At 47.0% G+C, this 21,110-nt stretch overlaps 3 protein-coding genes across 3 annotated transcripts; 1 reads left to right on the forward strand and 2 right to left on the reverse strand.

The window, feature by feature from the left end:
* Positions 1-2,183: 2,183 nt before the first annotated feature.
* On the reverse strand, positions 2,184-6,459 carry LEUTX (leucine twenty homeobox). The gene is made up of 3 exons (XM_021700957.1): positions 6,453-6,459; positions 3,556-3,707; positions 2,184-2,585 (listed from the first exon to the last, which is right to left on the reverse strand). Exons 1-3 carry the CDS (start codon positions 6,457-6,459, stop codon positions 2,184-2,186), a joined length of 561 nt encoding a protein of 186 aa, XP_021556632.1.
* An 11,488-nt stretch (positions 6,460-17,947) lies between these two features.
* Positions 17,948-18,618, reverse strand: LOC110590311 (ferritin light chain-like). The gene has a single exon (XM_044922295.1). It carries the CDS (start codon positions 18,580-18,582, stop codon positions 18,028-18,030), a length of 555 nt encoding a protein of 184 aa, XP_044778230.1. The 5' UTR covers positions 18,583-18,618; the 3' UTR covers positions 17,948-18,027.
* Positions 18,619-19,194: 576 nt separating this feature from the next.
* LOC110590313 (EP300-interacting inhibitor of differentiation 2-like) lies at positions 19,195-20,320 on the forward strand. Its single transcript, XM_021701090.1, has one exon. The coding sequence runs from the start codon at positions 19,258-19,260 to the stop codon at positions 19,834-19,836; it is 579 nt and encodes a 192-aa protein (XP_021556765.1). The 5' UTR covers positions 19,195-19,257; the 3' UTR covers positions 19,837-20,320.
* Positions 20,321-21,110: the final 790 nt, after the last annotated feature.

The following is a 21,110-nucleotide window of genomic DNA, read 5'->3' on the forward strand; positions in this document are numbered from 1 at the left end:
TGGGCTCTTGGCTTTAAAAATTCTCCAAACTAAGGTAAATAGAACAGACTTGTTTGGGGCTCTTTAATGTCGGGAGGCCACGAAGGGGGTCCTTTTGGCCTGCCCAACCTTTGGTAGTACTCTATTAAAACCTTTGCGCCCTATCAGTGTTCCCTTTCTTCACCCCATTTCTTAATAACCACCTAGGCAGCATGGGTGTGGATGTTCATGTGGTGGGCCAGGACCCGTGTGGATGGGGTAGAAGCGTCAGCACCTGTTCCCGGGACTGTTGGCTTGCAAGTATTATTGAAACTGGCGACCATACAGAAAGGGCAAGGAGAGACAAAAGAAAGAGGCAGACTACTCCAGCTTGGTAAGTGAAAGGTTTAATAAACAAGGGAATTCACATTAGGACTGGGGAAAGGCAAGTGGAAAGCACATTCCAGGGACAAGGAAGGGGCTAAGGAGCCTCTGATTGCGGGTGTCCCGCTCATGGGTCCACCAGCCGTCACATCCTTTCTATGACCTCCTCCAGCAGGAGCTCAGTTCAGTGGTGTGGACTCTAGGCAGCTCCATCAGCTGGGATTAGCGTGGGCAAACCCTGGGTGAGTCCTCGGTGGCAAAAAGTGTAGGTGTCCCCCTTGGGTCCTCATGGTGAAAGCTGCTGGAGTCTTCTCCTTTTCTCCTCAAGTTGGGGGGTTGCATTACAGCCAAGGGGATCCCTCTTGGCAGCAAACGCTATAGAATTTGGGGATGAGGTGATACAGGTAAAATGCCTCCTATGCTTTTCTTTCTTTTTTTTTTTTTTTAAGATTTTATTTATTTATTTGACAGAGAAAGACACAGCGAGAGAGGGAACACAAACGGGGAGTGGGAGAGGGAGAAGCAGACTCCCTGCCGAGCAGGGAGGCCGATGCGGGGCTCGATCCCGGGACTCCAGGATCATGACCTGAGCTGAAGGCAGTCGCTTAACCAACTGAGCCACCCAGGCGCCCGCCTCCTTTGCTTTTCTAGGAGGGCCCAGGTTTCGTGCTCCCCTGGGTTGCTGCAGCTTCTTGTTCTCCACAATTCTTCTCCGAGCTGTTTTCACCAGTAAGTAGTTTGTTAAATCATTGGGGTTTTCTTTTTTTAATTTTTTAAAAGATTTTATTTATTTATTTGACAGAGACACAGCAAGAGAGGGAACACAAGCAGGGGGAGTGGGAGAGGGAGAAGCAGGCTTCCCGCTGAACAGGGAGCCCGATGCGGGGCTCGATCCCAGGACCCCGGGATCATGACCTGAGCCAAAGGCAGACTTTTAACCGACTGAGCCACCCAGGCGCCCCTAAATCATTGTTTTTGTGGAGATACAAGTGCTGGGACCTCCTAGTCCACTGTCTTGCTGATGTCACTTTGTTTTTAAGAGAGAAAATGGTCCATGGGGTACAGATGCAGGGGAGCTTGGTCTGCATAGGATTGACTTTAGTCGGGGTGCTTTCATGGAGCCAGTTCAACTGGGACAAGCTAGCACCCAAGGGAAACTAGCTAGTTTCTGCTACCATTCTAAAGGCACCTCTGCCTGTCCTTGATACTGAAATTTGGCTGAGAGGGTAGTACTCAGAGGCCAGAACTTACAAGCAATGATGAAAGGTAGAGAGATTTTTTTAAAAGATTTTTTAAAAAGATTTTATTTATTTATTTGACAGAGACATAGCGAGAGAGGGAACACAAGCAGGGGGAGTGGGAGAGGGAGAAGCAGGCTTCCCGCTGAGCAGGGAGCCTGATGTGGGGCTCGATCCCAGGACCCTGGGATCATGACCTGAGCCGAAGGTAGACGCTTAACGACTGAGCCACCCAGGCGCCCCTTTTTAAAAGATTTTATTTGAGAGAAGAGAGCATGAGCAGGGGGAGAGGGAGAAGCAGACTCCCCACTGAGCAGGGAGTCCAATGCGGGGCTCCAACCCAGAACCCTGAGATCATGACCCGAGCTGAAGGCAGCTGCTTAGCCGACTTGAGCCACCCAGGTGCCCGAGGTAGAGAGATTTCTTTCTTCTTACAGAACTAGATGAATTGGTGGACTCTAATCCATTTAGACTCAAGTTGACCCATTAAACACATATGGAAAATGTCTCTTAAGTTGGTCAAGATTTGGATCACAGAACATCTGTCCCGGCACATACCAGTTGCTCAATAAATTAGTTAATGGATGTGTCAGCCATACCACTTCAACTGCGGCACTTGGGGGAGAGGTACTGATCTAGACTGCTGGGATCATCATCCCCAGGTAAGGCATACAGCTGTATAAACTGATCTATGTCATAGGGACTGGAGGCCCAAGGAGGATCAGAGTCCCCCAGACATATCTCTTGGAGATCAGAAGGCTGAGAATCCCAAGATGAATTCCCTCTGGAGGGACCAGGTTCGTCATTCTCGGAAAACTGAGGCAGTTCATGGTCAGAGGCATCCGAAATGCTGGGACGCTTGCGATGAGTGTTTGCCGAAGTTACAGGTAAGGACTCCTCCTCCTCCTTGCCTGGAACGGTCGGGTTTGGTGATTCTCGTGATGAATTTGATCCATTTGGTTGCTGCTCTTTCTTCCTTTTGACGCGCTGGTTCTTGAACCAAGTCTGGGGAGAGAGGAGGTGAGAAGGTTAATAAAAGGGGGGTGGGTCCAAAGGGGAATCCTCATGTTCCTCAGGAATTAGGCTCTTTTGGCATGAGAAGGCTAGTCTCGCATCTCTTCGGTTATCTGAACAAGGGAAGTTCCTTCTATCCTCTGCTGTTCTGAGTTCCAGAAGGCAAAGGGGGCATTAAGATCGTGCCTGCAGTGGGTGGGATAGGACAGAGCACTCAAACGCCAGATCAGGATGGGGAGAAGGCAAGGTGCCTCTGTCTTGGTGGATGCTCAGCATTTTCAGAGAGAATTCTGAAGATTGAGAATATGGGGTAGGAGTCTAGCTTGGTGTGCCTTCAGGATTCACCCAGGGGTCCTCATGCCCCAAATTCTCTGTGGGAACTTCGTTGCAAGGCATCTAAATGACTGTGAATGTCCTGATTAAGGAGAACCTAGAAATATAAACAGGAACAGACCCCGAGGGGATTATCTGAGATCCATCCCCAAAAGGTCCCCTGTAGCATTGTGGTTCTGGAGTCAGAAAGGTCTGGGTTCAAATTCTAGCTCTTGTGTTTATAATTCTTGGAGGAGTCTGTGAACCTTAGTGTTCCTCATTAAAATGGATGGTCATAAGAGTGAAAATATAGAACATCTGTCCTGACACATACCAGTTGTTCAATAAATGGGATTTACAAGATGTGTGAATTTTATTTATTTTTTTAAAATATTTTATTTATTTATTTGAGAGAGAGAATGAGAGAGAGAGAGCACATGAGAGGGGGGAGGGTTAGAGGGAGAAGCAGACTCCCTGCCGAGCAGGGAGCCCGATGTGGGACTCGATCCAGGGACTCCAGGATCATGACCTGAGCCGAAGGCAGTCGCTTAACCAACTGAGCCACCCAGGCGCCCAAGATGTGTGAATTTTAAATGTGTGTGACGCTCTGGGTTAGGTGTGCTATCTAGAGACATCCTCAGGGACATACCTTTATTACTGACTCATCAAGATGAGTAATTGAAATAAGTTCCTCCGTGGTCGCCCAATCTGGGTACATGGTCTCTTCAAACACACGTTTCAGGGCCTGGAGCTGTTCCACACTAAAGTGTGTGCGGCCCCGGCGAGCATACCTTGGATTTTCTGCAAAAGGAATAGACAAAAGGCTTTCGTAAAAAAAAAAAAAAATACACTCTAAGGTAAACTTCTGACCTGAGACTGACCTGGGAGCTAAGAGCTTGGTCTAAAAAGTTGACTCATGGAACCCACTCTTCACCATCTTGCTGAGATTGCTCTGTGCCCCTGAAATTCAGTTTCCCCTACTAGAAAATGGTTCAAGCCTGGTTTTAAGGGTAAGTAACTGTCCACTTGTTCTAGAGGAATATACTGGAAACTCATAGCCTAGAAAAATGAACCAGACTAGTGGGAGAAAAGATATCTGTCCTCATTGGGATAACATAGTGACATGATATCAACATGGGATTCATTTGAGTTCATATGATTCAGAGAGTATTTGAGTGTTTGAGACCCTGTAAACAGCCATGGGCTTAGGGGCACTGTTCTCTACACTGGTAGATGTGTGAGAGCCTGAAGCTATTGATTTGGCCACTTATTAATGAGGCCAGTTAGGGAAGCAGGTATGAAGCTTAGTGACCTGAGAAAGAATGTTGATTATCCCATTTATTAGCTTTGTCACTCTGGGAGTACCGTGACACTTACATTCTTTGCCTCTTTTCTCTCTCAGTAAAATGGTCCCATTATAATTCACTCGCTTTGGGGAAGAGATGACTATCCAGAAAGCAAGTCTGTTAATTACGGGCTTTGGTGCATAATAGGTACAGAGTGGGAGTTTTTTTACTATTGTTTAAAATATAAATGTAAAACCAGGTCATCTAGCGATATTTGATCCATTTTCTATAGGAGATTCTATTTATGTAGGAGGCCCTTATTCTTCATACAAAGGCATACATACAAAAAAGCCAGCATGCTGCTAAGCACCCCAATGTGAAGACAAGAGGTCAGTCAGAGATTTCTCGCAGTTTTTTAGCGTCTATTTGAACACAAAGAGGGGGGGGGCGGAAATTATAAGACCTTGGAGGAAGCCTTCAGACATGAGTAAGACACAGAGACAGAGCAAGAGAAAAGACGAAGCAGGAGGAAGAGGTACAAATTAACGGACAGAAACATTTTTCTTAAGAAAAGGAATAGAAGTTGGGGTGCCTGGTTGACTCAGTCCGTTAAGCATCTGCCTTTGGCTCGGGTCATGATACCGGGGTCCTGGGATCGAGCCCCACATCGGGCTCCTTGCTCAGCGGGGAGCCTGCTTCTTCTTCTCCCTCTGCTGCTCCCCCTGCTTGTGCTCTCTCTCTGTCAAAAGAAAGAAAGAGAGAGGGAAAGAAAAAGAAAGAAAGAAAGAAAAGAGAAGAAAGAAAGAAATCTTTTTAAAATAATAAAAATAAAAAATAAAGTCTTAAAGGGGTGCCTGGGTGGCCCAGTCATTTGAGCACCCAACTCTTGGTTTCAGCTCAGGTCATGATCTCAGGGTCGTGAGATCAAGCCCTGTGTCAGACTCCGTGCTCAGTGTGGAGCCTGCTTGGGATTCTTTCTCCCCTTCCTTCTGCCCCTCCCACATGGGTGCTTTCTCTGTGTCTCTCAAATAAATAAGTAAAGTCTTGAAAGAAAGAAAGAAAAAGAAGAAAGAAAGAAAGACACTTCTAAACTAGGCTTTCAAAATAAATAATAAAAGGAAAATATTGATAAATATCACAACATCAATATTTAAAATATTTGGACAATAGAAGTCATAAGTAATTGAAAAATACAGACCACAGATGAGAGAACATATTTGCAACAAATAAGAGAAATTATTAGTGTCTAAAATACAACAAAAATGTTCTAAGCCTCAAGAAAAAAATACTATAAAATAAAAAAGGACAAGTGGAGAATTCACACAAGAGAAAAGCAGAATGGACTTTAAAATAGAGCAAGGAGGGGCGCCTGGGTGGCTCAGTTGCTTGAGCATCTGACTCTTGATTTCTGCTCTTCTGCTCGGGTCATGATCTCAGCGTTGGTCGGAGAATTAAGCCCCACGAGTTAGGCTCCTGCTGAGTGGAGCCTGCTTAGGATTCTCTCTCTGCCCCTCCCAGTGCACTCTCTCTCTCTCTCTCTCTCTCTCAAAAAAAGAAAAATAGTGCAAGGAGTCTCAATTTCACTAGGTAATAAAGAAATGGAAAATGGATCAAATATCAAGTACTATTTTATACTCACTGTTAGAAACAAGACAATGAGCCCAAAATGGAGTGGCTCGTGCTAATCCCCACATCACCATACTGATGATGTCATATACCATAGTTTCTGCTCTCGCAAGAATGGACTCTTAAACCAATCAGGAATTGCTTGATCTCTACTAGTTAGGGAATCACCTGATAGACCCCTGCCATCCCCCACAGGAAACCAACCTTGCAATAACCAATCCACTTGTTTGTCTAGTATAACTTCCTTTCTCCCCCCACTCCCTTCTGCCCAGAAAAGTCTTTCCTTTAGTACAGTTCCACAGAGGTCCTTTCTATTGGCTAGATTGGATGCTGCCTGGTTCACAAATCGTCAAACACAGCCAGTAGGATCTTAACAATTTACTCGGTTGAATTTCCTTATTTAACACCACCAAATGGCTGACATTTGAAAGTCTGACAGGACCAAGTGTTAAAAAGGACTTGGAAAAACAAAATCTCACAGTAATGGTGGAGTCCAGTTACAAAGTGTTTTCTAGTGCTCCCTGTTGGTATAACCTATTGGTTTCCCAACTGGCCACTTGGTGTTGGTAAGAGCCTACCAACAAAGTCCCACCCACTTACCTCTGCTTGTCCGAAACACTTTGCCCCAGCTTACCTGCCATATTAACCTCTTGAGGTGCAGTGATTCCTTCAGCTGTGTGTTTTCCGAGCTCCTGAATTTCATCTATGTATCTGTTGGGTTTAGGGTCCTCCCATTTAAGCAAAATTTTGATGTAATCAGGTCCCTGCCCAATCCCTCCCTAACGTCACACCCTCTAATAATCCATTCAATACATGCACATTAAGAACCTATTCTGTGCCTGGTGCTGTGCTAAGTCCTGGGATGAAGCAGGGATCCCAGACTTAATCTCTGACCTCAAATGGTGGAGGAAAACAAACGGAAGTCAAGCAAACAGAAAAATGGATAAAATGTCCAAAACTGGCACTCAGGACAAAAGAGTAAACATGGTAAAGAGTAAAAATGGTAAGACGAGTGAATCCAGAAGGCGAAGGATGGGCTGTATGCATGGTCAGCTCCTGGTGAGATCCGCAGAGCAGGGGGAGAGGGGACGGGGAGCACGGGAAAGCCTTTCACCATCCCCCTACCCAGCTGTTCCCAAATGAGGCAGCAACAGGCAAGGGTGCAGCTCTTGGCAGAGCCTAAATCATAGACATCCTCGTAAATTCTGTTAAGGAGTTTGCATTTGGGACCGTCGAAAACCCAAGGAGAGTTCTGAGCAAAGGAACTCAACATATAAATTGCCTTTTTTTTTTTTTTTAAATCACGCCTCCCTCTTGCCTCCCAGCTTCCCATTCCCCGTCCCTCTGTTCTGCATTTTCTCCCCTTCTCGGGTGACATATCTGCTCGCTTACTTATTCCTCCCCATGATGTTCTTCTCCAGGACTGATTATTCCTAAGAGGGGTCTAACTGGGTGAATGAGTTGGCTCTAGTTCCTGGTCATCTGCCTTGGACGCCCCACACCCAATGTGGACCCAGCTTTTCTGACTTGGAGTTGGGACTCTGGCCTTGGCCGGTCTCAGCTGCCCCCCCACTCTACCCTCATCCCCCATCCCCACACGCTCATCAGCCTGGCTTGGAGAGGTCTTGAAAGAGCCAAAGAACACTGGCTCTGGAAACATGGTGGGTAGCCCAAGGCTGCAACGATTGAAGGGCCTATCTGTGTCTCACACAAGAAGAAAATTCAGGGAAACTTTTGAAGTGATCAACTATAGAGACACCTCTCCAAAAATCTATTCAAAGGGGTAAAGGCAGGCCTCGAATTTTCCATGTAAATTTTAGAATCGAGGGGCGCCAGGGTTGCTCAGTCGGTTGGGCATCTGTCTTCAGCTCAGGTCATGGTCCCAGGGTCCTGGGATCGAGCCCTGCATCGGGCTCCCCACTCAGTGGGGAGTCTGCTTCTCCCTCTCCCTCTGCCCCTCCCCCCTGCTCATGCTCTTTCTCTCTCTCGCTGTCTCACTCTCTCTCAAATAAATAAATAATATCTTAAAAAAAAAACTTTTAGAATCAAACCCTGGAGTCTCCTTGGGAAGCGAATGAGGATGAAGAGGGTGGTGTATTTGAAAAGTATGGAAGTCAAAATAGCAGAGGATTTTGCAGGCATTCATGTTTAAAAAAAAAAAAATCCTGTCTCTTCTTCAACTTGCTCACTTAACAGTAATTTGAGTGATCGGTCTGCCAACATCTTGTTCTGGTGAACGGGAAATCAAGATTTAGAAAAATAGAACTTATCTCTGCCTTCGAAAGTGCTGGCACCCTAGGAAGGGAAGCAGAAAATAAATAAGCAAGCAAGCCAATGTGATGTGTACTGGTTATTATGAATGCTATCAACAGCGCTGGTTAGAGGAAGCGCATGAGACTGGTGCCCCAAGCAAGACAGCTCTGATGAAGTGTCTTTTTTACTGAAAGATAAGGAAGAGTGTTCTAAGCAAACAGAACAGCAAACTCGAAGGCTCGGAGACACGAGAAACGTTTTGACATCTGAGGGGTGGACAGAGGGGCACTGTAGCCTAGGTATTTTATGGAAGGGGGATAGTGGGAGAAGATGAAGATGGAGAGACAGACCAAGACCAGATCACATTGAAGGAGTTTGGACTTTATTCCAAGGGAAGTAGAACACCATTTAAGGGGCCCCTGGAGAGAAGAAGACACCCAGCCCACTCTTTTCCCATGACGTTTGAGAAATGAGAGACAAAGTAACTTCAACTTGAGAGGACTACCAGAGGTGCCAGGCATTCACCTGATAGGGCAGGTTCAGCTGGGGCTGGAAAGGATTTGATGTTCTCTTTCTGTTCCACCTACTTTGAGCATCGGCTTTCCTGGCCCCGTTCACCACCTTCTCATAAAACCCTTCTCTGATCCCCCCGAACCAGGTCAGGACCTCTGTTTTATGCTGCCAGCATTCCTGTACTTTATTATAACCTTCCTGGGTTTATTTGTGTGGGTTCTGATAATGCTTCTCCCCAGGAGGAAGGGCTCCTTCCCTCCCCAGTGATCCTCAAGTGGGAGGATCCTCAGTGGACCCGGTCCATGGTAGTTGCTCATTACGAGGGTTTAGGAGGCGTGAAAAAATGTTGGACTCCTTCTGGAGAAAAGTGTGGCTGTGGTTGACCTTGCTACTGCAGGAGTTTGAACATAAATAGAACTTTCGATTACAGCTGACCCTTGAGCAACATGGGTTTGAATTGTACGAGTCTATTTATTTTTTATAGCACAGTATTTTCCTTTTGATTTTCTTCAGCACATTTTCTTTTCTCTAGCTTACTTTTTTTAATTTTCTTTTTTTTTAAGATTTTATTTTTAAGTAATCTCTACACCCAATGTGGGGCTCAAACCCACAACCCCGAGATCAAGAGTCGCACTCTCCACCGACTGAGCCAGCCAGGTGCCCCTAGCTTACTTTATTGTAAAAATACAGTATATAATACATAAAACATACAAAATACATGTCAATTAACTATTTAGGTTATCTGTAAGGCTTTCAGTCAACAGTAGGCTATTAGTAGTTATGTTTTTGAAGAGTCAAAAGCTATACGCAGATTTTCAACTATGCCAGGGGTCGACATCCCTAACCCCTGCATTGTTCAAGGGTCCACTCTTTTTAGTGTCTATTGCAGGATTGTGAATTCTAAATTGGTGAATTATGGGGTGCCTGGGTGGCTCAGTCAGTTAGGTGTCTGCCTTCAGCTCCAGTCATGATCCCAGGGTCCTGGAATCGAGCACCTCATTGGGCTCCCTGCTCAGCGGAGAGCCTGCTTCTCCCTCTCCCTCTGCCTGCCTGCCTACTTGTGATCTCTCTCTCTCTCTGTGTCAAATAAATAAATAAAATCTTTAAAAACAAAAAGCCCAAACTAACTAGCTACATCTATCTTTCTATCTATCTATCTATCTATCTATCTATCTGTTTGTCACTTTAGGTTGTACTTTGCACCACAAGACACTTCCACTGGCCTGTCTTAGGCATGTTTATAAGTTTATAAGCCACAGTTTTATTTTCTATTTTTATTTAACATACATGTAGAAAAGTATACAAATGATTAGTGTATTAGTTGGTGATTTCTCACACACACACAGTCAGCACCCAGATCTTGAAACAGAATATGACCAGCACCCTAAAGGCCTCTTTTATCCCCTTCCAGTCTCTGCCCATCTAATGGTAACTCTTCTTCCGACTGATGACCTCACAGAGTAGTTCTGCGTGTTTCTGAGCCTTATATAAATGGATCACACAGGATGGCGCTCTTTTGTGTCTAGCTTCTTTTGCTACACATACTGTTTCCATCAATAATTTATTCATTCATTTGCATTTCTGTATCATACTCCATTGTGTAAATGCACTGGTTTGTAAATTCATCCTAATGTCGATGGGTATTTGGGCAGTTGGGGCTATTACAAACAGTGCCGCTGAAAACATTCTTTTTTTTTTTCTTTAAAGATTTTATTTATTTATTTGAGAGAGAGACTGAGAGAGAGAGAGCATGAGAGGGAGGAGGGTCAGAGGGAGAAGCAGACTCCTTGCTGAGCAGGGAGCCCGATGCGGGACTCGATCCCGGGACTCCAGGACCATGACCTGAGCCGAAGGCAGTCCCTCAACCACCTGAGCCACCTAGGCACCGCTATCTTTATCTTTAATAATGCTTTTTGCTTCCAGTTCCATTTATGTTATACTAGCTCCGTGTGGGTGAATGTTTGGTTAACACTTCTTGTCTTGCCCCTTTTACTTCCATTCTCTCTTTATATTCTTAGATCTCTCTCTCTTTTTAAAAAGATTTATTTATTTTAGAGAGAGAGAGCATGAGTGGGAGGGACAGAGGGAGAGGGAGAGGAAATCTCAAGCAGACTCTGCACTGAGCGTGGAGCCCGATGTGTGGCTCAATCTCATGACCCTGAGATCACAACCTGAGCTGAAACCAAGAGCCGGATGCTTAACTGACTGCGCCACCCAGGCACTCCTCCCCCACTCCTTTTAAAAAAGCTTTCTCTCTTTTTTTTTTTTTAAAGATTTTATTTATTTGAGAGAGAGAATGAGATAGAGAGCATGAGATGGGGGAGGGTCAGAGGGAGAAGCAGACTCCCTGCCGAGCAGGGAGCCCGATGCGGGACTCGATCCGGGGACTCCAGGATCATGACCTGAGCCGAAGGCAGTATTAAGCGACTTAACCAACTGAGCCACCCAGGCGCCCGCCGCTGTAAACATTCTTGTACGTGTATTTTGGTGAACATATGTAAGCGTATGTTCCATATTTTCTGAGATTTTCCCAAGATCCAGACTGGGGGATTACCCTTCCCCAAAGACCATATGTATTTACCTTGTTGAACGTATTTCTAATTGTGTGCTCTTTTTTGAACTGGTTCCTGTAGCCTCCTAGACTCTTAAGATTTCCAGGTAGAGTTTGTAGTCGTTTTCCATTTGTTTGAATAAACATTTCATTTGGAATAATTGTAGACTTACAGAAAAGTTGGGAAGACAGTGCAGCGTTTCCATATACATTTTGTCCAGATCCCTCTGCTGTTAACATCTTACACACCCAAGTACATTTCCCCAAACTGAGAAATTTACATTGCTACATTATTATCAACAAAATTTTAGACTTTACAATTGATTGTCTTACTGTCTCCATAATGTTGCCATTTCCTGAACGTCATATACAGTAGGAAGCCCTTGCAGATTGGCTTCTTTCACTTAGTCGTATGCATTTAAGGGTCTTCCACGTCTTCTTGTGGCTTGACAGCTTATCTCTTTTTAGCGCTGAATAATATTCCGGGTGGACCACAGTTTATTTATCCACTCGCCTGCTGAGAGACATCTTGTTTGTGCCCAAGTTTGGGCGGTTATCAATAAAGCCTCCATAAACATTCACATGCAGGCTCTTCTGTGGACATAAATTTTCAATTCCTTTGGGTAAATATTTGGGAGTACAACTGCATATTGTAAAAGTATGTCTCATTTTGTAAGAAACCACCAAACTGTCTTCCAAAGGAGCTGTACCATTTTGCATTCCCACCAGCAATGAATGAGAGATCCTGTTGCTTCTCACCCTCACCAGCACTTGGTACTGTCGGTGTTCCAGATTTGGGCCATTTCTACTAGGTATAAAGTGGTATCTCATTGTTTCACTTATTTATTTATTTTTAAAGATTTTATTTATGTATTTGAGAGAGAGACACAGAGATAGCAACAGGGATAGCGAGAGAGAGCACAAGCAGGGAGGGGGCAGTGGGAGAGGGAGAAGGTGACTCCCCGCTGAGCAGGGAGCCCGACGTGGGGCGCAGTCCCAGCACCCTGGGATCATGAGCCAAAGGCAGATGCTTAACTGACTGAGCCACCCAGGAGCCCTACATTGTTTTAATTTGCAATTCCCTAATGACATATGATGCGAAGCATCTTATGCTGATTTGCCATCTATATGTCTTCGGTGAGGTGTCTGTTCAGGCCTTTTGCCCATTTTTATTTTTTTAAGATTTTATTTATTTATTTGAGAGAGAGAGATAGTGAGACAGAGAGCATGAGCAGGAGGGAGAGGGAGAAGCAGAATCCCTGCTGAGCAGGGAGCCCGATGCGGGGCTCGATCTTAGGACCCTGAGATCATGACCTGAGCCGAAGGCAGACGCTTAACCATCTGAGCCACCCAGGCGCCCCATAAATAAAATCTTAAAAAAAAAAAAACACCAGATATGTATGCTACATTTTCTCCTAGTCTGTGGCTTGTCTTCTCATCTCTTGAGAGTTTGTAGGTTTCTTTTTTTAAAAAAACCAGATGATGCAAGATCTTTTTTCTTAAGATTTCGTTTATTTATTTGACAGAGAGCACAAGCACAAGGACAAGCAGGGGGAATGGGAGAGGGAGAAGCATGCTCCCCGCTGAGCAGGGAGTCCAATGCGGGGCTCGATCCCAGGACCCTGGGATCACGACCTGAGCCGAAGGCAGACGCTTATCGACTGAGCCACCCAGGCATCCCGATGAAAGATCTTTTATAGCCACTGGTTCTTAAACTTCAGTGTGCATGAGAACCACCTGGAGGGCTTGTAAAAACACAGCTGGGTCCCACCTCCAGAGTTTAATTCAGTAGGTGTGGGCTGGGATCCATAAATATGCATTTTAAGAAGTTCCCAAGTGTACGGATGCTGTCAGTCTGGGACCCACACTTTGAGAACCACTGTTCCTAGCAATTCTAGGGTCATCTTTTCATAGATACTGAGACCTCTTGGTGACTTCTCGGATGAACTATGAAGCCTTAGGCCAACTCTATATCTATTATAAATGTTACCAACCTTAAGTTTTAATGGTAGTTTTGTTTTAAAAAGTCTTAAATTTAGGACATTGTGAGGTGCCTCGGTGGCAGTGAAGTGAAGCATCAGTCAGTGAAGCATCCGACTCTTGATTTTGGCTCAGGTCATGATCTGAGGGTTGTGAGATCGAGCCCCATGTCAGGCTGTGTGCTGGGTGTGGAGCCTGCTTGAGACTCTCTCTCTCCCTTGCCTCCTCGTCTCTCTCTCCCCCCTCTCTAAAGAAGAAGACGGCTTAGTAGCATGATACTATGTCATAGGTTTTCACCATTAGCGATAGGTCTTTATTGTGACCAGACCAATGAGAGATCCAGCTTCAGTTTCCCATAATTATAAGGGTCCAGCTGTCTTTTAGGATTCTTCTGGCATCAGCTTGGTTTCCACCCTTCCTTCTACATGGTGCAGTGTTTCTTCATACTCCCTGCCTAGGAGATAAAAGGAAGTATTTATTCATCTGCTCTCATCCCCAGTTGTTCTCCCCCTCGCCCCTGCTTGTGCTTGCGCTCTTGGCATTAATTTCCCTGCAGTGTGGGTTTGCAAGTGACATGGGTGCTGAGAGGGCTTCTGCAGGGGTGTGGGGCCAAGGGTCAAAGCAGCCCAGGGGTAAGCAAAGAACAGTGCTGAGGAAAGGCGCTGTCAGCATGCACCTGCATGAAGATGAAACTAGCAGGGAAACTGTGTGGCCCTGGTCACCTCAGTAAAGGCTGCAGTAAAGGGGAGCCTGAGAGGCGGTAATAGGGTGCAGAAAAAGCATGATATACTGGCCTCCTTTCACTTCCCGAGACACACCAAGCTTGTTCCTGTGCTTGGAGCCTTTTATATGACAGCTGTCCTGGAAACTTCACAAAATGCAGGGAGAATGTTCTGGATTAAAAGAGACTCAAGAGACAGAGCAACCCCATGGAATGCATGGCACTTGATTGGATTCTGGATTTTTAAAACTGCTAAAAGGTGGGGCGCCTGGGTGGCTCAGTGGTTCAGTGGCTGCCTTCGGCTCAGGTCATGATCCCAGGGTCCTGGGATGGAGCCCCGCATCGGGCTCCCCGCTCAGCAGGGAGTCTGCTTCTCCCTCTGCTTTGCCGTTCCCCCTGCTCTCTCCCTCTCTCAAATAAATAAATAAAATTTAAAAAAACTGCTATAAAGGACATGTTTTTGGACAACTGGGGAGATTTAAATGTGGAGTGTATACTAGTCACTTATTCTTTAGCAGGACAGAGCAGAACGGCTATGGGTCTTGTGGAAGGTACAAAGATGGGAGCCTAGTGCCTGCCAAGGGGAGGGGATCTGGTTAACACCTCCGACTGAAGTTGGGGCCCCGAGAGGGATGCACCCTGGGGGAAGAAGTGCACCAATCAGCTCTCAAAGCCATCAAGGACTAAATCTGATCAGCTCAGACACTATTTGGATTAAAAGAATGTGTCCCCCACCATTCTCACTGCGTGAGAAGCTAATCCACTCTAGACAAAGATAACACCATTTCAAGCTTTAGATTTGCCTGTAGTTCTATGGCAAGAAGTAACATTCGTTGGGTATTTACAGTGTTTTAAAGCACGGTGCTAAGGTGCCTTGGTATATTATCTCCTCCAATCTTCACAGAAACCCTGTGATGCAGGACAGACGTTTTGAGTAACCGGTTTCTACCCCTGGGCTAATCAAGTAGCAGAATCAGGATTTGAATCCAGCCAATTCCAGTCCAAAATTTTCCTGTCTTAATCACAACAGTATTGTCATCAGCTTCTCCCCTGAGCTGGAGGCTCTTGTATCTTGACTTCTGATCTCATCTTGACTATCTCAAAGGATCATTGTATCTCCCAAATCAAAATCCTGATGTCTTTTTCCCAAACTAACATCCTCCAGTGTTTCCCATCTTAGTGACTAGCAACATCGCCCGTCCATGGCAAACAAGTCAGAGAACCAATCCCCTTCCATCCATGCAAGTCAGGTTTTCTTCCTAAATGTCTCTCAGGCATGGTTACTTTCCTATCTCTGTCAAACCCTAGGCCCGCTTATCAACATCTCCCAGTCGCACAACTGTGGTTGCCGAGACTCAGGGCCCTGCCCCTCACACCCCATTCTCCAAGATGTAGCAAGATGTATCCTTCCAGATGCATATGGAAGCATGTCACACTCCCTTGTCACACATCAATGGTTTCCCATTGCTCTCAGGTAAAGATCAAACCCTTGACCATAGCATTTAGTTTTGCACGAGTCCCCAGCATACTTGTCCGTCCTCTGTTCCTGGAGGGGAAAATGTCAAAGACTTTGTCTTCATATATGAAAACCACCACAGTAACTAACGAATATGGGAAGATACTTCGAGGTTGTGTGGAGTCCCCTTGGGATTCTCTCTCCCTCTCCCCCTTTCCCTCTCTCTCTAATAAATCTTTTTAAAATTAAAATATATAAATACATAAATAAAGGGGCACCTGGGTGGCTCAGTTGTTTCAGCGGCCAACTCTGGATTTGGGCTCAGGTCATGATCTCAGCGTCGTAGGATCGAGCCCTACATCAGGTCCCGTGCACTTAGCAGGGAGTCAGAGCCTGCTTGAGATTCTCTCCCTCTCCTGGCCCCCCCTTCTTGTGTGCTCTCTCTCTAAAATAAATAAATATTTTCCATCTGCTGAGTAACCACAGGCAACAGTTTACCGGTGACTTCAATATATCATAACATGGGTCATCGTTTTTCCTGGTTTGATAACAATGTCTTCACTACTTTTTCCACATAGGTCACTCTTTTGTTACTTGGTACTCCTGGTACCAGTTTCTGGAGCAGTTACATGACAAGCTTCGTCAAACACTGTGGCAGAACACAAGAAACATTTATTTAGCCTTTAGCCTAAGGGTCGGCTGGGAGGTCCGCTGGAGACAGACTGATCTTTTTTTTTTTTTAAGATTTTATTTATTTATTTGACAGAGAGAGACACAGCGAGAGAGGGAACACCAGCAGGGGGTGCGGGAGAGGGAGAAGCCGTCTCCCTGCCGAGCAGGGACCCCGATGCGGGGCTCGATCCCAGGACCCTGGGATCATGACCTGAGCTGAAGGCAGACGCTTAACGACTGAGCCACCCAGGTGCCCCGAGACAGACTGATCTTGAGTGCCTTGTCTGAAGCCACTTTCCTCAGCTCCATATTGTCTTCTGCCCTCCAACAAGCTGGTCCAGGGTTGTTCTCACGGTGCCAACAGGAGTCTGAGAGACAGTAGAAGCATGAAATGCCTCGCGAGTTCCAGTCTCAAAACTGACACACCATCCTTTCTGCCACATCCCATTGGTCAGAGCAAGTGGTAGGTCAGCTCAGGTTCAAGGGGTGGAGAAAAAGAACCCTACTTCTTGGTGAGAGTGTTACTAGACCCCCAAGACCAGGTTCTTGAGTCTCAGCATCATGGAAATGAACAGTGAATGCGAGAGAAAGAAAACAGATGATGTTTATTAGAAATCGCTTGTACAGGGGGGCCCCTGGGTGGCGCTCTTGGTTTCGGCTGGGGTCACAATCTCTGGGTCCTTGGATGGAGCCCCATCAGGCTCCGTGCTGAGCCTGGAGTCTGCTCCAGGATTCTCTCTCCCTCTCCCTCTGCCCCTCCTCCCCCAGCTCACTTGCACTCTGTCTCTCTCTAATAAATCTTAAAAAAAAAAAAAATGACACTATTAAGAAAATGAACCATTGGGGTGGCTGGCTGGCTGGGTGGGTGAAGCATGTGACTCTTAATCTCCACGTCCTGAGTTAGAGCCCCACATTGGGCTGAGTTTACTTAAATATTTTTTAAAAAGGGGCGCCTGGGTGACTCGGTCGGTTAAGTGTCTGCCTTTAGCTCAGGTCATGATCCTGGGATCGAGCCCCTCGTCGGGCTCCCTGCTCAGCGGGGAGCCTGCTTCTCCCTCTCCCTCTGCTCCTCCCCACTGCTCCTGCTCTCTCTCGCTCGCTCGCTCTCTCTCTTTCAAATAAATAAAATCTTTAAAAACTTTTTATAAATTTTTTAAGAAAATGAACTATTCATGAAAAAATGAAAAACGGGTGAATCTCATAAAAATACTGTTGTGTGAAAGACACTTTATATCCAAGAGTATATAAAGTTAAAAAAAATAAGCAAAACTAAAATACAGGAATGCACCCCTAGGTAGTAAAACAAAAAGCAAAGCGGGGAAACAATTACCATAAATACCAGGATTGTAGTTACCTCTGGGTAGGAAGGAAAGGACAGTGAAGCAGGGGGAAGGGTTCAGGAATACTGGAAATTCAATTTCCAGTGGTAGTTACATGGATGTTCGCTTTCTGATAAATCATCCAGCTGTATATTTCATATACTTTTCTGCATATGTTATACTGCACAGATAAGATTTAGGGGAAAAAATGCCCAAGAGTGGCCAAAGAAATTTTAAAGATAAGAAGGGGCTGTGATTAGAAAGCTTTAGTAGTTAAGAGGATTGTTGTGAGGAAGACAGACAAATGAATGAATGGAGGGCGCCTGGGTGGCTCAGTCGGTTAAGCGACTGCCTTCGGCTCAGGTCATGATCCTGGAGTCCCCGGATCGAGTCCCGCATCGGGCTCCCTGCTCAGCAGGGGGTCTGCTTCTCCCTCTGACCCTCCTCCCTCTCATGCTCTCTGTCTCTCATTCTCTGTCTCGCAAATAAATCTTTAAAAAAAAAAAATGAATGAATGGAAAATAATAAAGAACACCTTCCCCCTCCCCCAACAAAAGCCCCTGAATCTAGACTATTTTGGTATATAATACAGGCGGCATTTTTTTCCCCCTGCAAAAAGTTTTATTATTTTCATTTGGTCCACAGCTTGGGAGCGGGCTCCAGGGTGGTTAAAGAGCTGCCTGGCGGCTGCTCGGACAAACCCAGACAGAAGCCCCGGCACTAAGGGGATGCCAGAGGAGCCCCTCAAAGGCCGCTGGGCTCCAGAGGCTGGCAGTCACGCTGGAGGGTGAGCCTTTCGAAGAGATACTCGCCCAGCCCGGCCTGGGGGCAGCACAGCCTGCGGAGGTTAGTCAGGTGGCCGCCCATCTTCTTGATGGTTTTCACCTCCTCGCCCAGGAAGTGGCTCTCCAGGAAGTCACAGAGATGGGCGTCTGCGTGGGTAGAAGCCAGGTCATGCAGATCCAAAAGGGCCTCGTTCAGGTTCTTCTCGAGGACCACAGCAGTTTCCATGGCGTCCAGGGCTTTGCCCCACTTGTCATGGGACGGCTTCTGCACGTCCTGGAAGAGGGAGCTGCCGCTGCGCTGCTTTTGCAACATCAAGAGCTCCTGGGCGCCCTCGAGCTTCTTCTGGGCTAACTCGCGGAAGAAGCGGCCCAAGCCCTCCAGAGCCACATCGCTGCAGTCGAAATAGAAGCCCAGGGAGAGGTAGGTGTTGGAGGCCCGCAGATACATGTTGACCAGGCTGTTGACGGAGGCCTCCACCTCGGCGGAGTAATTCTGACGAATCTGACAGCTCATGGTTGACTGGCAACAGGGAGCTAAGCTCAAAAACCGGTGTTGGTTGGCCCCGGAGGCAGAGGGTAACCGGGAAGATGGTTCCGAGGGCTGAGGCTGTGCAGAGGGTAACCGGGAAGATGGTTCCGAGGGCTGAGGCTGTACAGAGGGTTGAGGCTGTACAAGCGGCTGGAGGGTGCTCGGAGTCTGGAATAAGGGGTGTCCCTGCGTCTGTTCGGTCCAAGTTCTGTTGAAACACGGGGCCGATCCAGGGGCCCGCCGGGCGCACTGTTGATGGGGCATTATAATCATGGGAGAAGAAGCTTAGAGTGAAGCATGTTGGATGGGATCTTGGGAAAGCCAACAAGAAGCAGTCTTGTAAGACTTTCCTTGTAAACCTTAAGCTGGTCCAGATGGAAAATATGGCTCCGCCCTTGGAAGTTCGGTTACCTCGGGGCAGTTTCAGCTGTGATGGCACATCCGGCCGCTAGGTGGCGGGTGGCGGAGCGCGGGCGCCCGGGAATGACGCGTGCGCACTGCTCCTAGGTTGATCCGTAGGCCCTACGCTCGCGCACACGGGCTCGCACGCTGCGTTTACCGGCGCGCACGGCGCACGCGCACTCAGCTGCACGCCCGTCGTCGTGCTGTCCGGCTATCGCAGCTTTTCTGGGAGCGGCCGAGCTGACCCCGCCGTCCGAGATGTCCGAGCTGCCCGCCGACTGCAGTGTCCGGCAGACGGACGCCGCGAATGGCCACCGCGACGTCCGGCAGGCGGAGGTAGGCGGCGGGAGGCGGGAGCCGGCCCCGGCGCGGCCCGCGGAGCCCGGAGAAGGTCCGGCGGTGGCGGCGGCGGCGGCGGCGGCCGGGGAGGCCCGCGAGGCAGCGGTCGCCCGCGAGCTGGCGGGGCCGGCGGAGGAAGAGGGCGCGCAGGCCAGACCCCGGTCCCGGCCGGCGAACGGCCCGGGCCTGGCTGCGTTGCCGTACCTCCGCCTCCGTCACCCACTTAGTGTTTTAGGAATTAATTACCAGCAGTTCCTCCGCCACTACCTGGAACACTACCCGATCGCTCCGGGCAGAATCCAGGAGCTGGAAGAACGCCGCAGGAGGTTCGTGGAAGCCTGCCGAGCCCGGGAAGCCGCGTTCGATGCCGAGTATCAGCGGAGTCCCCAGAGGATGGATTTTGACATTTTGACATTTACTATAGCTCTCACCGCATCTGAGGTTATCAATCCTCTGATAGAAGAACTTGGTTGTGATAAGTTTATCAGTAGGGAATAGTCTGGTGATGGAACTGCCTCGAGGAGAGCGAGACTTAAACACCGGTCCTGTCGCGTTTTGAAAAGTCATTGTATATGAGATGAGGCCATAGTTGGCGGGGGGGGGGGGGGGAAGTTTATCATGAAAAAAGCGTCAGGAAAGAGAGAAAAGATTCAAAGCTTCGTGACTCCTCTGACGTTGAGTTTGCGGTTGATAACAGATTCTTTGCCCTGCGTGGTGGAAATGTCTTTCAAAAATTGCTGCCCCAAAACGTGAAGGAGAAGTTTTATGAAACTGAGACTTGATGAAGTAATATTGCCCGTAATAGAGCCTGTGGTGATGAGAGAAACTGTCAGATAACTGATGGTGGGAATCAGGAGAGACTGGAAGCCCACGGAGAGAACTTGAAATTGTCAGAATATGTGCTCTCCTCGCCCTCAGGTTCCACAGAAGGTTTTGTCTAAGTCGATTTTGTGTTTTCGGAGGCATTTCAAGTGGCAAACGATGTAACTGTTGTATATATTACGTGATAAATTACGTGTTCAAGAATTTCTGAAGTTTCTGGATTTTCTTTCATTTTTTTAACTTAAGGTTTTTTGGGGTTTTTTTGTTGTTGTTGTTTTTGGTAAATGTATTCACACACCTCCAAAATGTAAAATATACGCTGAAAAGCCTTCCATCCCTGTCCCCTCCATCCAGTGCGTACCACAACCCACATCTGTAGGTGCCTCTTCTGTCCTTGCAATTTCCTCATGTATACACAAGCAAATGCGAATTTGGGTGATTTTTTTTTTTTTAATTCACAAAAGTTGGTATATTTACTGACTTAAAAGTTGCTTTTTCAGTAAGAATGTATCTTTTTTTTTTTTTAATATTTTATTTATTTGACAGAGACACAGCGAGAGAGGGAACGCAAGCAGGGGGAGTGGGAGAGGGAGAAGCAGGCTTCCCGCAGAGCAGGGAGCCCGACGCGGGGCTCGACCCCAGGACCCTGGGATCAGGGCCTGAGCCAAAGGCGGACGCTTAACGACTGAGCCACCCAGGCGTCCCAGTAAGAACGTATCTTGAAGATCCTTCCAAACCACTACATTTCCTCATTCTTTTTTAGAGCTGCATTTTGTTTAATTCTGTGGTGGTTATGTTGTAATTTACTTATCCAGGAACGCACTGATGGGCGTTTGGGTGGTTCCCCATCTTTTTCTTAAATTTTTTTTTTAAGATTTTATTTATTATTTGAGAGAGAGAGAGAGAGAGTACAAGCAGGGTGGGGAGGAGCAGAGGGAGAAGCAGGCTCC

This window comes from Neomonachus schauinslandi, chromosome 16, assembly GCF_002201575.2.
Source record: "Neomonachus schauinslandi chromosome 16, ASM220157v2, whole genome shotgun sequence".
Taxonomy (NCBI): Eukaryota; Metazoa; Chordata; class Mammalia; order Carnivora; family Phocidae; genus Neomonachus; species Neomonachus schauinslandi.

Bases quoted from the DNA above. Each gene is read 5' to 3' on its own strand.
- LEUTX (XM_021700957.1), bottom strand. The intron at 2,586-3,555 runs GTATGTCCCTGA...CTCTCTCCCCAG, and splicing joins TTGATGAGTCAGTAATAAAG to ACTTGGTTCAAGAACCAGCG.
- LOC110590311 (XM_044922295.1), bottom strand. From the start codon at position 18,582: ATGAGCTGTCAGATTCGTCAGAATTACTCCGCCGAGGTGGAGGCCTCC.
- LOC110590313 (XM_021701090.1), top strand. From the start codon at position 19,258: ATGTCCGAGCTGCCCGCCGACTGCAGTGTCCGGCAGACGGACGCCGCG.